Raw genomic sequence first — 12,965 nt, 5'->3', positions numbered from 1 at the left:
CGTCCCCACGTTCGGCGAGAGATTTATTTCTCAGAGTCAACTTTGTGTGCAGAATCTCCTTGGTGTCCGAACACCCCCGTGTGTACACGCAAGCACAAGACCAAGTGCGCACAGAAAAGATCCTGTAATCCATGTCAGAGTTCGGTGGGTTATAGAAACACGAAAATACCACGCATGCTTCCTCCGAAAGCGGCGTATGGCTGCCTAAATGGCGGGGTAAAAACGGTCATACACATAAAAGCCGTGAAAGTTTCAGCCCATGAACGAACAAACAAACAAACAAACAAACAAACAAACAAACAAGTATGCTAATTGTGGCGCTTCTTAGAAACTGAACTGATTAAAAAGAGTACTGCTTTTACCGATTACCCTAAAGATACGCTCTTTTGCGGGTCTATTATTTTTACTTTCAAAGTTGATCTATAAAATTAGATCACCGAAATCTCCTGCGGGTGTTCAGATGGAAAGACGCAGAAGAAAGGTATCCTTAGCGGATTATGAATTTATTCAGTTATTCTGCAGAAAAACAGAAATGCTGGAGAAAAACTGTTTGTTTCTGCAGCATTTCTGCATAATGTCATCTTTCGCGAGAGCAACGTTTTTTTCTGCAGTAAAACAGTTTTACTGCAGTAAAATTGAAATCAAGAATGCTGCAGTAAAACGGGGATGTTGTTTTACTGGAGAAAAACTTTTTCTTCAGCATTTTGGCATTATTCAGTTATTCTGCAGAAAAACAGAAATGCTGGAGAAAAACTGTCTTTTCTGCAGCATTTCTGCATAATGTCATCTTTCGCCGAAGCAACGGGTTTTTCTGGAGCAAAACATTTTACTGCAGTAAAATTGAAATCAAGAATGCTGCAGTAAAACGGTGCTGTTGTTTTATTGCAGAAAACCTGTTTACACTTTTTCTGCAGAATTTTGTACTGGCTCATTATAATGTTGGAGCACGCGAGCCCCCCTCTGTCGAGAGATGGACTCATCCAGAATTACCAATAGTTGTACGTGACACGAATGTATTTTGTCTGTCTGACTTCCTTTCCGCCGGAAGTTCAAAGTTTCAAATTAATATAATGCCCTTATGCTACACGCCTTCTGATTGGTACACTGCGGAACAAACTATTATACTATCCCAGGGGGCGACGAATACAAATGCTACTTTACAAGATCGTTCGTTTTTCTCCAGAAAAACTGTCACAGACTAATCTGAAGAAAAAGTTAATCGCAACAATGCTGCAGAAAACCAAGTAAACATTGTGCTTCAGAAAAACTGTTTTACTGCAGTAAAAAACGTTGCTTCGGCGAAAGATGACATTATGCAGAAATGCTGCAGAAAAGACAGTTTTTCTCCAGCATTTCGGTTTTTCTCCAGAATAACTGAATAATGTCATAATCCGCCAAGAGCCAGTACAAAATACTGCAGAAAAAATGTAAACAAGTTTTCTGCAGTAAAACAACAGCACCGTTTTACTGCAGCATTCTTGGTTTCAATTTTACTGCAGTAAAATGTTTTGCTGCAGAAAAAAACGCTGCTTCGGCAAAAGATGACATTATGCAGAAATGCTGCAGAAAAGAACGGTTTTTCTCCAGCATTTGTCTTTTCTGCAGAATAACTGAATAAAGTCATAATCCGCTTAGGATAGAAAGGTTAATACATTCAGCGATGGATTGCCTTTACTTCTTTACAGTCAATTTCAACGATTTCTTTATTCAGAGTTAATTTGTACACAGATCCTCTACCTAAATTCTTCATTCAAGTATGCTTCTGTGATATTTATCTTGTAAGATTTATAACGAGAAACTCGACTGAATAATTATGAAGACACCAAGAGGAGTGACTCACCCCAGCTGGTGGTGTGGGAGCAACTCCAGACTGAAGCCAGGGTCCGTGACACGACAGTGTGGATGTGCATACGTCCTTCACATTCTGTACCAAAAAAAATGTTTCATGTGAAGAAATTGCTCATTGTCTGTCTGTCTGTCTGTCTGTCTGTCTGTCTGTCTGTCTGTCTCTCTCTCTCTTGTTGGGTTCCGCAAAAGCTTTTAGGATGACACGGGACACTTATTATTTTTGCCTAGAGGGGAAATCAGATAATTAAGAACCAATGAGAGACCCGGGCCAGTTGTCTGATAAGAAAGAGCCAATTAGAGCCCCAGTTCATGTCACATGTAATTAGATAATCAAGATAGACGTTTTTGACGGTCAAGCGTTCCATATTTCTTACTGTCTGCATGTAAACTTTGTGAGATGTATATTACTTTGTTCCCTTATCCAACAGACACCATAAATGTTAAGGAGAACCCTATGTCACCTAGGCAAATGAACCATTTCTGAGTTCCAAGAGACAGGGCGGCACTATCGGCCTTCTATCGTGGGACAGAGGCAACACCTACCACATCGTGTGACACCATCTCCGCCAGTTCGTTGGGAATAAAACCGTCAGCCAGAAGCTGGCACTGCAAATTAAGAACAAAACAGAGTCAAACCGGGTCGCACAACAAAAACTAAACAATGTTTTCATGTTTGAATTTCTATATGTTTAACTGACGAAGACAAAATTACACTTGAGGAACTGGTTATACTCAACATGTTCTGAGCGTTTTATCTGTAGAGTTCTGTATTCTTAAACAACTGCAGAGGTGTTACATGCTGACGAATCGACTATCGCAATGTACATCCGTTGAGACTGAACTTGCGCCCACTTCTTGTAAAACACAGCCCAGCAGGAATATCCATAAATCTAATCCAACGCTCGAGCTGAGTTATTGTCAGTGTGTGTGTGTGTGTGTGTATGTTTGTGTATGTTTGCGTGTGTGTGTGTGTGTGTTTGTATGTGTGTGTGTGTGTGTGTGTGTGTGTGCGTGCGTGTCCGGTGTGTGGTGTGTGTGTGTGTGTGTGTGTGCCGGTGTGTGTGTGTGTGAGTGTGAATGCGTCTGAGTGTCGTACCACTATGTATATTTAGACCCCAAAAAATGTATTTAATCTTTGAAAATAACACACCTTCTCTTCGCCGAGGCTTGTACGTGAACACATGTATCCGATTGCCCTTACAATGGAAGTCTGAAAAAGTACATTTCACGAATGAAGAATCGTTCTGTTGATGTAGGCCTACGTAAAACTGAGCATTTGGTTATAATTGAATAACCCTGTTTGACGCTTTCCATTACTTTACGTATACTTCCAGTTTTTAAAATCAGTTACATTTTATTTCCATTCACTTCGAAAATAAACACGCGCCGTTTTAAGGAATCTAAATGTGTGAGTTTTTTTTAACGATTAAGATAAAGATGATAAAAATTAGATACAATAGGATAACATAACATAAGAGAACATAGGATAACATAAGACAGCATAACATTAGACAAGAAACAAAAATGTAATGTCCCAGTTCATGCTAACATAACGATGGAAAATTGTCTCTTAGCACCACGTTACACCCCTGACAACGGGCAACGGCATTAAACGTTAAAACGTCACTAACCCTGAAGTACGAGTCTTTCTCAAAGGCCAGAATGGGTGACACAACCTTGTCACATTCACTGCAAGAAACACTGTCATCGCTGTCAATCTGAAACAAAATGGTAAGCCTATATTAAAAAAAACAAATAAGACAGCACCCTTGTTTAGTTAATCTAACAAATGGAATGCGCGCGCAATCACGTTACACTAACACAATCGATTTCAATCTCCCTTACCTGTAATGTAACAAGAAACTTTGGCTATGCTACATCTAATTACAATGTACTTCTGATAAAAGTGATTTAATGAATTCTTTTTGGACAACATATTTATAACCATTACCGGGGCGGGGATGTAGCTCAGTCGGAAGCGCGCTGGATTTGTATCCAGTTGGCCGCTGTCAGCGTGAGTTCGTCCCCACGTTCGGCGAGAGATTTATTTCTCAGAGTCAACTTTGTGTGCAGACTCTCCTCGGTGTCCGAACACCCCCGTGTGTACACGCAAGTACAAGACCAAGTGCGCACGAAAAAGATCCTGTAATCCATGTCAGAGTTCGGTGGGTTATAGAAACACGAACATACCCAGCATGCTTCCTCCGAAAACGGCGTATGGCTGTCTAAATGGCGGGGTAAAAACGGTCATACACGTAAAATTCCACTCGTGCAAAAAACACGAGTGTACGTGGGAGTTTCAGCCCACGAACGCAGAAGAAGAAGAAGAAGATATAACCATTACCCCACATAACATCTCGTACTCTTTCTTAAACAGACTCGGAATAACATTACAGGTATATATAGACATGAGATAAAAATCTCCATGGTTTTTATATTTAGTCAAGTTTTGACTAAATATTTTAACATCGAGGGGGAATCGAAACGAGGGTCGTGGTGTATGTGCGTGCGTGTGTGTGTGTGTGTGTGTCTGTGTGTGTGTGTAGAGCGATTCAGACTAAACTACTGGACCGATCTTTATGAAATTTGACATGAGAGTTCCTGGGTATGAAATCCCCGAACGTTTTTTTCATTTTTTCGATAAATGTCTTTGATGACGTCATATCCGGCTTTTCGTGAATGTTGAGGCGGCACTGTCACGCCCTCATTTTTCAACCAAATTGGTTGAAATTTTGGTCAAGTAATCTTCGACGAAGCCCGGACTTCGGTATTGCATTTCAGCTTGGTGGCTTAAAAATTAATTAATGACTTTGGTCATTAAAAATCTGAAAATTGTAAAAAAAAATAAAAATTTATAAAACGATCCAAATTTACGTTTATCTTATTCTCCATCATTTGCTGATTCCAAAAACATATAAATATGTTATATTTGGATTAAAAACAAGCTCTGAAAATTAAATATATAAAAATTATTATCAAAATTAAATTGTCCAAATCAATTTAAAAACACTTTCATCTTATTCCTTGTCGGTTCCTGATTCCAAAAACATATAGATATGATATGTTTGGATTAAAAACACGCTCAGAAAGTTAAAACAAAGAGAGGTACAGAAAAGCGTGCTATCCTTCTTAGCGCAACTACTACCCCGCTCTTCTTGTCAATTTCACTGCCTTTGCCATGAGCGGTGGACTGACGATGCTACGAGTATACGGTCTTGCTGAAAAATGGCATTGCGTTCAGTTTCATTCTGTGAGTTCGACAGCTACTTGACTAAATATTGTATTTTCGCCTTACGCGACTTGTTGATTTTGGTTTTGTTTGTTTGTCTCTTCACCTACCTCAATGCTATTGATGATGTCAGCAAAAACGTTCTTAATGATGTCAGCAGCATTACCCATCTTGGGTTTGGCCTCCACGGTGTCGATGCAGAACAATCCAAGGCGACACACCATCTCTGGGTGCTGCAGAGTCCACATTTTACAAAATTGTTATGCATGTAGGGGCCTATTAACATTACAAGACCCTTGATACTCTTCAAGATGTAATAGTGTTAGCAACGTTTTAAGCAGAATATAACTGAAAAGACGCTCCGATCTTGAGATGCGAGGACTGCCATTATCATCAAAGAAAAGTTATGACGACTTCTTAAACTTACTTATGGATTCTTGTTTTGAATGTGCTGAATGTGCTGAATAAAAGCAGTCACTGAATTGCAGCTGTTTGGACATTGTAATTTCTAACTGTATTTGAATAAGGGAGGTGACACAGATGAAAACCTTGGACCAAAGGCAAACGTAATGTCCAAAAAATATGATTGCAAGACATAACCCTTGACTCAATCCTGATTCATAAAAGAATGTCACACACAACAAATAGATATATAAATTGCAAAACAAAGGCTCGAGGGCAGAACTTACGTCATTTTCTGCGATGAACTTGTACAGTTTGGGTAATCCCACCTCCATTACGGCTTTGCACTGTTTTAGAAAGAAAAAAATATTTCTTGAATTTGAATATTTAACTTATCTTTTTACTTTTATTTGCACATTAACTTTATTATTCTACGCTGAGAACTACGTTATACAAAAAGTGATATAAGTTTTAGAAAGCTGTTTACAATTTACAATGATAGCTGTTCCACCGGATGATTCAATCATACTGCAAAGTAACTGACAACTCAAAGATAACATCTACAATTACACCCATCTTCACATAAAAGAATGAGTGTTCAACATTAGAGAAAGAAAACAATGTACATTGTTCAAACAATACGATAAGAAACAGATTGAGCAGTCAAAGTCAGCGCAGAAAAAAGACCTTAACAGATCCTGCGTTCAGCTAGGTACAACAAAAAGGTAGCGCAATACCATCTCACCAGAAATTCCAGGTCACCGAGTTCGGAGCAAACAATGTTCTCCATAACATCTTCGAACTGATCCTGGAAAAATATAAATCAATGAACAAAAATTAATTGCCGCAGGACTGCCTGACACTAACTGTACCTAACAGCAACGACGACGATGGTGATAATGACGACGCCAAAATGATAATGACGACGACAACAGTGATGATAACAAAGAGAACGATGACGACGACAACAACAACAACAACGGCAATGATGATGACACTGACAACGACGGCGAAGATTTCTACCATGACAATAATTAAAATGACAATAACCATGATGACCATCACGAAGACGACGATGACGATGATGATGAAGAGGAGGAAACCAAAGAGAAGGAGAAGAAAAGGAAGAAGAGCGACATACCTCTGCTCCCGGCTGGTTGACAAGAGTCTGTAGATCGGCGATAAAGGCGCGGCAGTCATTGCACATCGTCTGGTTTGTGGGAGGCTGCATGGAAACGAAAGAAAATAGGTTGATAAGTATTTACAAGCTTAGAGAACGGCCAAAAAAACGAGGAGTACGGGATCATTCCACAGAAGTAGCCTATAACTTTTCATAAATGTTGCCCAACTTTGATCGCTTATCCTTTCTGTTTCGATTGGGTTTTTTTGCACCACAAACTCTAATAGTAAATGGAATAAACTTTAAAACGAAATGGGAATTCATTCACATTGATAGAGTTTGTATTTTACACTCGTGAGAGTGTTTTCCCTCCTTCTTCTATTGTCATCTGCCGGCCTGGGGGACAACCCATATCAAATCAGTGGAGCCGAGTTTCCTTCTTTGGCACATGCGTTAGGATTCAGCCGCTGTATATAAACTAGATGTCATCAAGCACCACTGATGGGGCAGTATCCTTTCCTTTTTAGCCCTCGAGCAAGCCATTTAGAGCCATTTAGAGAAAGCTGATGGCAAGTCCTCTGCTGCCTTTCCGAGCTCTAAAACATTGCAGAACACCAACCCCCATCCCATCGGTGTTTATGTTATCGCTTATTACCTGTTGAAAATGCTCGTAACTTTTGGCATTCTCTTTAAAGTTGTGACAAACTTTGAATAAATTGGAAATACAATAGAAAAGGACAACCTGAATGTCAAAAGAAGTACAACAGAATATGATGAAAAATAACAATAAATACTCACGTAGTAAGGACCCTGTGTTGGCGTATCGTTCACACTGTCGTCATACGGCTTGCAGAATCCCAACACAGCAGCAACCGATGTCGGTTCCTTCAAAGAAAAATGTTTATATTCCTTTTAACTTTGATATGACTTGTAGTCATTATTTTGAAATATATTCTTTTTTTCTTTTAACTTCCATATGACTTACAGCAATGTTCTGGGGGAAAAGATGATCATATTACTTGATGCGGAATATTGAGACTCGGTAAATCTCTCATTTTGCTGAAATTACTACAACAGTTTTGCACAAATATTTCACAGATTTGCCTTAATAATCTGAAATAAAATATTCTAATCAAAATCTTTGCAGATGTCGAATTCAATTGTTCGAAAATTACAAAACATATAACAGTAATTGTTCACGGCATACTCACCATGCTGCTTTCAACGAGCTTAAAGATCTGGGGCAAATAGTTGGTCACGGTGTCTTTGCACTGGAAAAGAGTGAACATCCATTGCATTATAGTAGTAATACATTTTAGATCATGATCACATCGAGGCGTAACAACTCCGCGTCTCCGGGCACTATTTGCGTTGTTGTTTTCCATTCTCTTTAGAATAAGGAACTGAAGACTAAAACTCGTGTATTACGATTAGCCCTTGTGCACGCGCTGTTTCAGTGTTTGTCCTAAATATACCTCATGATCATTGGCATACTTGGTGGTGCCTATACAAAATCTCCGGTTTGTTTGTTTATTTGTTTTTCGTATTTTGTTTGCTTGTTTGCTTTTTATACACAATCAAATGTCACATATTCGCCAAAAAGATGTAACATAATTTGTTCATACAGCATCATGCAATATACGTAAATGCTATGAGCGACTGATCACGTCAGATCACCACAAGCTCTTTGTGTTTGTTTGCACTGAAACCAACATCTGTCTAAAGTAGTGTTTCATGTTCAAGTTACATACCTCTTTCCGCATGTCATCTTCTTTAATAAAGGTGCACATGGAAGCCACAAGGTGAGTCGCATGTTCCTAAACAAACAAACAAAATCGTGATTGAAACATTTAGTCAACCTGTCGTCTTCAGTATTAGGTCTGAACAGTATGTGTCTGTGAGTAACGTGAGTGAATCGAAAAAAGAAAGAACATATCGCAGATCGATCAATGTCAACCGGAAAAGAAAGTCACAACAAAATAAGAGACACTGAGAGAGGGGAGGGAGAGAGAGAGGGGAGGGAGAAAGATGGAGGGAGTGAGGGAGAGAGAGGACTATGGTTCGGACCAATTTTAAAGACTACTTGATAAAAATTTAAAACAAAAAGCAGTGCCACCTTATGGTTTTGTTTAAACACAATAATAACGTCATCGAAAACCGCTATAAAAACTATTGAGAGAAAAACGGCACAGGCAAATGCCCCCGAAGAATGTGCATGTCTATTGTCTCAAAAAATCCGTCCAAATGTTACCTTAATAACAGTTTATTGTCAAGAATAGCCGAACAGTAATGATGGTGCTACTTCTAAAATTAATGTCCATTAGGGGGGGGGGAGGCAGCAGTAACAACGACGACGACGACACACAACAGATATAACGAAAAATGAAGAAAAGAATGTAAAGACTTTAACCGAAATGTTTGTTTTTCTTACGTTTCCATTCTTGAAGGATAGGACACGTCTAATCGTCTCCACCAACTTCTGGCTGAATAGGCAAGTCTCTGTCTGAAAACAAAATTAATTCAATCTGTTTTCCTTGCTCGCTGATTGTATGCAGGCTTACCCGTTGATCTAAGAAAAGAGTGTTAACTGTCTGAACCCCTTAAGAACATTTCTTTTAATTTTTGTAAGCCGAATGCACACTGACAAAATGTAGCCACATACACTCACGTACACTTACGCACGTGTGCATCAGTAGCAGTATTCATACTACTTGAACCCTCCTAACCAACCCAGCTAATCCCACTTTACCCCCTCCCCCCCCCCCACTCTCTCCCCCCCCCACACACACACATACGTACACACACACGCACACACACACACACACACACACACACACACACACACACACACACACACACACACAAGAACTGTCACTAGCACCCATACGTCACGACTGGTTCATAGCTGGTTTGTCCCGGCCGAGCCCTGACCGTCATATCTGTAAAACTACAGTAGTGCCATACCTCCTCCAATAAAATACGCCGATATAACTTGAGTGTATTCACAGGTATATTATCTAAGATCATGTGCTTGTGGTGTATTGAATATACCTGCTGAACATCGAGCAGCTTGTGTTTCCAGACGCTGTCCAGACAGTGCTTGAAGGCCTGGCACGTGCTGGCCGAGCTGATAGAACTGCACCAGTAGGACGGGCCCCACGTGCACTTGTCGGAACCCAGCGAGGCCGCTTGGGCTGAAGCGAAATGTGATAAGCTCTAGGTATATACATATCTCCACAAACGAATGAATGAATGAATACAATAATTTTTTAAAAATAACATAAAATAACATAACATAACATAAAATTAAAACAATTACATAAAATAAAAAGTAATAAACATAAAACAAGATAAGATCAGTGTAATACAATCGAGAAAAACGGTCGGGGGGCGGGGATTGGGGTTGGTCACTGTCATGTCGTAGACAACACAGGTGGCGAGGCAAAGTTAAAATCGGTTCCCTTGTGGCATAATTATGCATTCTCGCCCCAAAAAAATGTCGAAAAGAAACTTTTTTGTTCGTGTTCTTAAACACACTCGGGTTTTTAAAGTGCAGGGACTCAAGAATGACGCCAACAACACAGAGCTGTACAAATAACGACTCGGGGGGTTACAAGAATTAACGAGGTAAATCATTAAAGAGTAGGCCTATATAAATATAGACGTTTACGTCGAGCTCGAACTCACACTGAAATCAGTGTACACTTTGCATCAGTGATAAAAGGCCTGGCTTCAGCAAGTCTGATCAGGCCGGCTTGCGACGTGGTACATGACAGCGCTGTGCTGATACAACTATCTCATTGGGTCAAAGTCTCACCGTTAATACAATGATATATGTATACATCTGTATAAGTGTTACGCAAGTTTAATTTGCGACTTTATTGGGGAGGAAGATACTGCAAATGTGAAAGTGTGTGCACGGTGTGTGTCCCACGGTGTCAGTGTGTGTGTGTGTGTGTGTGTGTGTGCCGTGTGTGTGTGTGTGTGTGTCATCATGTGTGGTGTGTGTGCACGGCCGGGGTGTGTGTGTGTGTGTGTGTGTGTGTGTGTGACTTCACTCAGTTTCATCACATCAGTGTGTGTGTGTGTGTGTGTGTGTGTGTGTGTGTGTGTGTGTGTGTGTGTGCGTGTGTGTGTATGTGTGTGTGTGTGTGTGACTCTTATTTCATCACATATTCAAAAAACAGGCCTAAACCATGTGCTCGCATTGATTCTTGAATGAAAGCGTACACTGAGGAGGACTGTTAAAATGCTGTGATGAACCTGAGGGATTAAAAACAGATTCTAATATAGTGAGTGTTGAATTTAACATTCAGACAACGGTCCTGAGAAATTACAGGACAATTACAAGTATCCGAAAACGGGTTAAACAGAAAGAAAGCAATCAATAAAGGGGCATATAAATCTGGTAAACTCATCAATAGATAAATAAACAGATAGACAGATACCTGTAACAAAAATAACGGCAGCGACGAATAATCTCATTGTGGCAAATGTCCCTCAGTCTTCCTTCACATCCGACGAAACAATTGAACAAATGAAGAACGAACTATATTTCAGCAAGCCCGAATCACATCAGCGAAAGGAACACATGACGAATCGCGTAGATAGATAACAATTCAGTGTTATCGCCACTTTTCCAATCCTAGTTTACTGTCCTGGGTGTATGATACAGACCTACATCATAATCACAGGCGGCAGCGGTCAGTTTTCAGTTTTGTGTGTCACTCACGGTTACTTCTAATCATAATGTACTTCTGTCAAGTTGATATTCACTGAATGCGTGTAAGAGACTGAGTCAGCCTTCTCTTGGTAAAAGTTCGCTGCGTACGAAACGAAGAGACGTTGAGAGGCTTTTCGATGTATACGGAAGAAACTGTCAAATTGTCGCTGTCGCTGAACCAGCCGGATGAATGGTTAGACTGTACTTGAAAGACAAAGGTTTGCCGAAGTGGGTTGGAAAATAAGTGACACGTCCTTGGATCATTCGGCATGAACAAAATTATAGGCTACACGGATGTGCACTGTTGGCAGTCTTACTGCCGGGAAAATGTTGCATTTATCCATCGCCTAAGTTTGTCTAAATAGTTCTAACTAAAAGTTTTGCATTTGGCTTTACATTTTGATATCTTCGTATAGGCTAATTATTTTCCCACGATGTCTGCGTCACACACGCGTGACGCCGCCGGGTAAAGCAAACTGGACTAAGAACACAGGCACACAAAAAACTCACAGCACACACGACAACAACTGAGCCACACGACTTTTGACTGCCCTAGATGTCAGACTGAGACCCGCAAAGATTCTCCAGCCGCAGAAAATATGCCTTTGAGAAAAACTATTTATTTAAACAAGGGATGGGGTGGGGGCGGGGTCGGAGTCTAGAACAACAAAACAACAACAACAGTTGAAAATATGGGGGTAAACTTTCAATTTGAACAGAAACTTTTAAATCTCATTACATGTCCAGGAAGATCGAGCTTAAAATCAAGTCAGTTTCAAGGTTTTAATCATCTGACTTAAACATCAACATCAACTCCGGCAGGGTCAGAGCAGTTCTGTCTATTTGGATAAAGCATGGAAGAATTGAATTTCGTTAGTTTATGCGGTGAAAAAAAGAAAAACAAGTCGCGTAAGGCGAAATTACTACATTTAGTCAAGCTGTGGAACTCACAGAATGAAACTGAACGTAGTCCGCCGCCAGTGCAAAAGGCAGTGAAAGTGACGAGCCTGTTTAGCGCGGTAGCGATTGCGCTGTGCTTCATAGCACGCTTTACTGTACCTCTCTTCGTTTTAACCTTCTGAGCGTGTTTTTAATCCAAACATATCATATCTATATGTTTTTGGAATCAGGAACCGACAAGGAATAAGATGAAATAGTTTTTAAAACGATTTCGGAAATTTAATTTTGATCATAATTTTTATATTTTTAATTTTCAGAGCTTGTTTTTAATCCAAATATAACATATGTATATGTTTTTGGAATCAGAAAATGACGCAGAATAAGATGAAATTGTTTTTGGATCGTTTAATAAAAAAATAATTTTAATTACAAGTTTCCGATTTTTAATGACCAAACTCACTCATTAGTGTTTAAGCCACCAAGCTGAAATGCAATACCAAACCCCGGCCTTCGTCGAAGATTGCTTTGCCAAAATTTCAATCAATTTAATTAAAAAATGAGGGTGTGACAGTGCCGCCTCAACGTTTACAAAAAGCCGGATATGACGTCATCAAAGATATTTATCGAAAAAATGAAAAAAACGTCCGGGGATATCATACCCAGGAACTCTCATGTCAAATTTCATAAAGATCGGCCCAGTAGTTTAGTCTGAATCGCTCTACACACACACACAGACAGACAGA

General features: G+C 39.8%; 1 protein-coding gene across 2 annotated transcripts in view; it reads right to left on the bottom strand.

Annotated features, from left to right (window-relative positions):
- LOC138958627 (uncharacterized) overlaps positions 1-11,556 on the bottom strand; it is a 38,023-nt gene extending 26,467 nt beyond the window's left edge. For both annotated transcript variants that reach the window (XM_070329837.1, XM_070329838.1), the window contains exons 1-14: positions 11,048-11,556; positions 9,651-9,793; positions 9,031-9,102; positions 8,351-8,416; positions 7,811-7,870; positions 7,398-7,484; positions 6,621-6,704; positions 6,225-6,287; positions 5,767-5,826; positions 5,188-5,310; positions 3,480-3,566; positions 2,999-3,058; positions 2,392-2,454; positions 1,841-1,924 (exon numbers count right to left, since the gene is read on the bottom strand). In XM_070329837.1, the coding sequence (XP_070185938.1) occupies positions 1,841-1,924; positions 2,392-2,454; positions 2,999-3,058; positions 3,480-3,566; positions 5,188-5,310; positions 5,767-5,826; positions 6,225-6,287; positions 6,621-6,704; positions 7,398-7,484; positions 7,811-7,870; positions 8,351-8,416; positions 9,031-9,102; positions 9,651-9,793; positions 11,048-11,084 (1,089 nt within the window). In that variant the 5' untranslated portion in view covers positions 11,085-11,556. The remainder of the gene's footprint in view (positions 1-1,840; positions 1,925-2,391; positions 2,455-2,998; positions 3,059-3,479; positions 3,567-5,187; positions 5,311-5,766; positions 5,827-6,224; positions 6,288-6,620; positions 6,705-7,397; positions 7,485-7,810; positions 7,871-8,350; positions 8,417-9,030; positions 9,103-9,650; positions 9,794-11,047) is intronic.
- Between the last annotated feature and the right edge of the window lie 1,409 nt (positions 11,557-12,965).

Source organism: Littorina saxatilis, linkage group LG2 (genome assembly GCF_037325665.1).
Source record: "Littorina saxatilis isolate snail1 linkage group LG2, US_GU_Lsax_2.0, whole genome shotgun sequence".
In the NCBI taxonomy this organism is placed as follows: domain Eukaryota; kingdom Metazoa; phylum Mollusca; class Gastropoda; order Littorinimorpha; family Littorinidae; genus Littorina; species Littorina saxatilis.
Note: the sequence above shows the minus strand (reverse complement) of the source record. Positions and strands in the feature narration are given on the sequence as shown.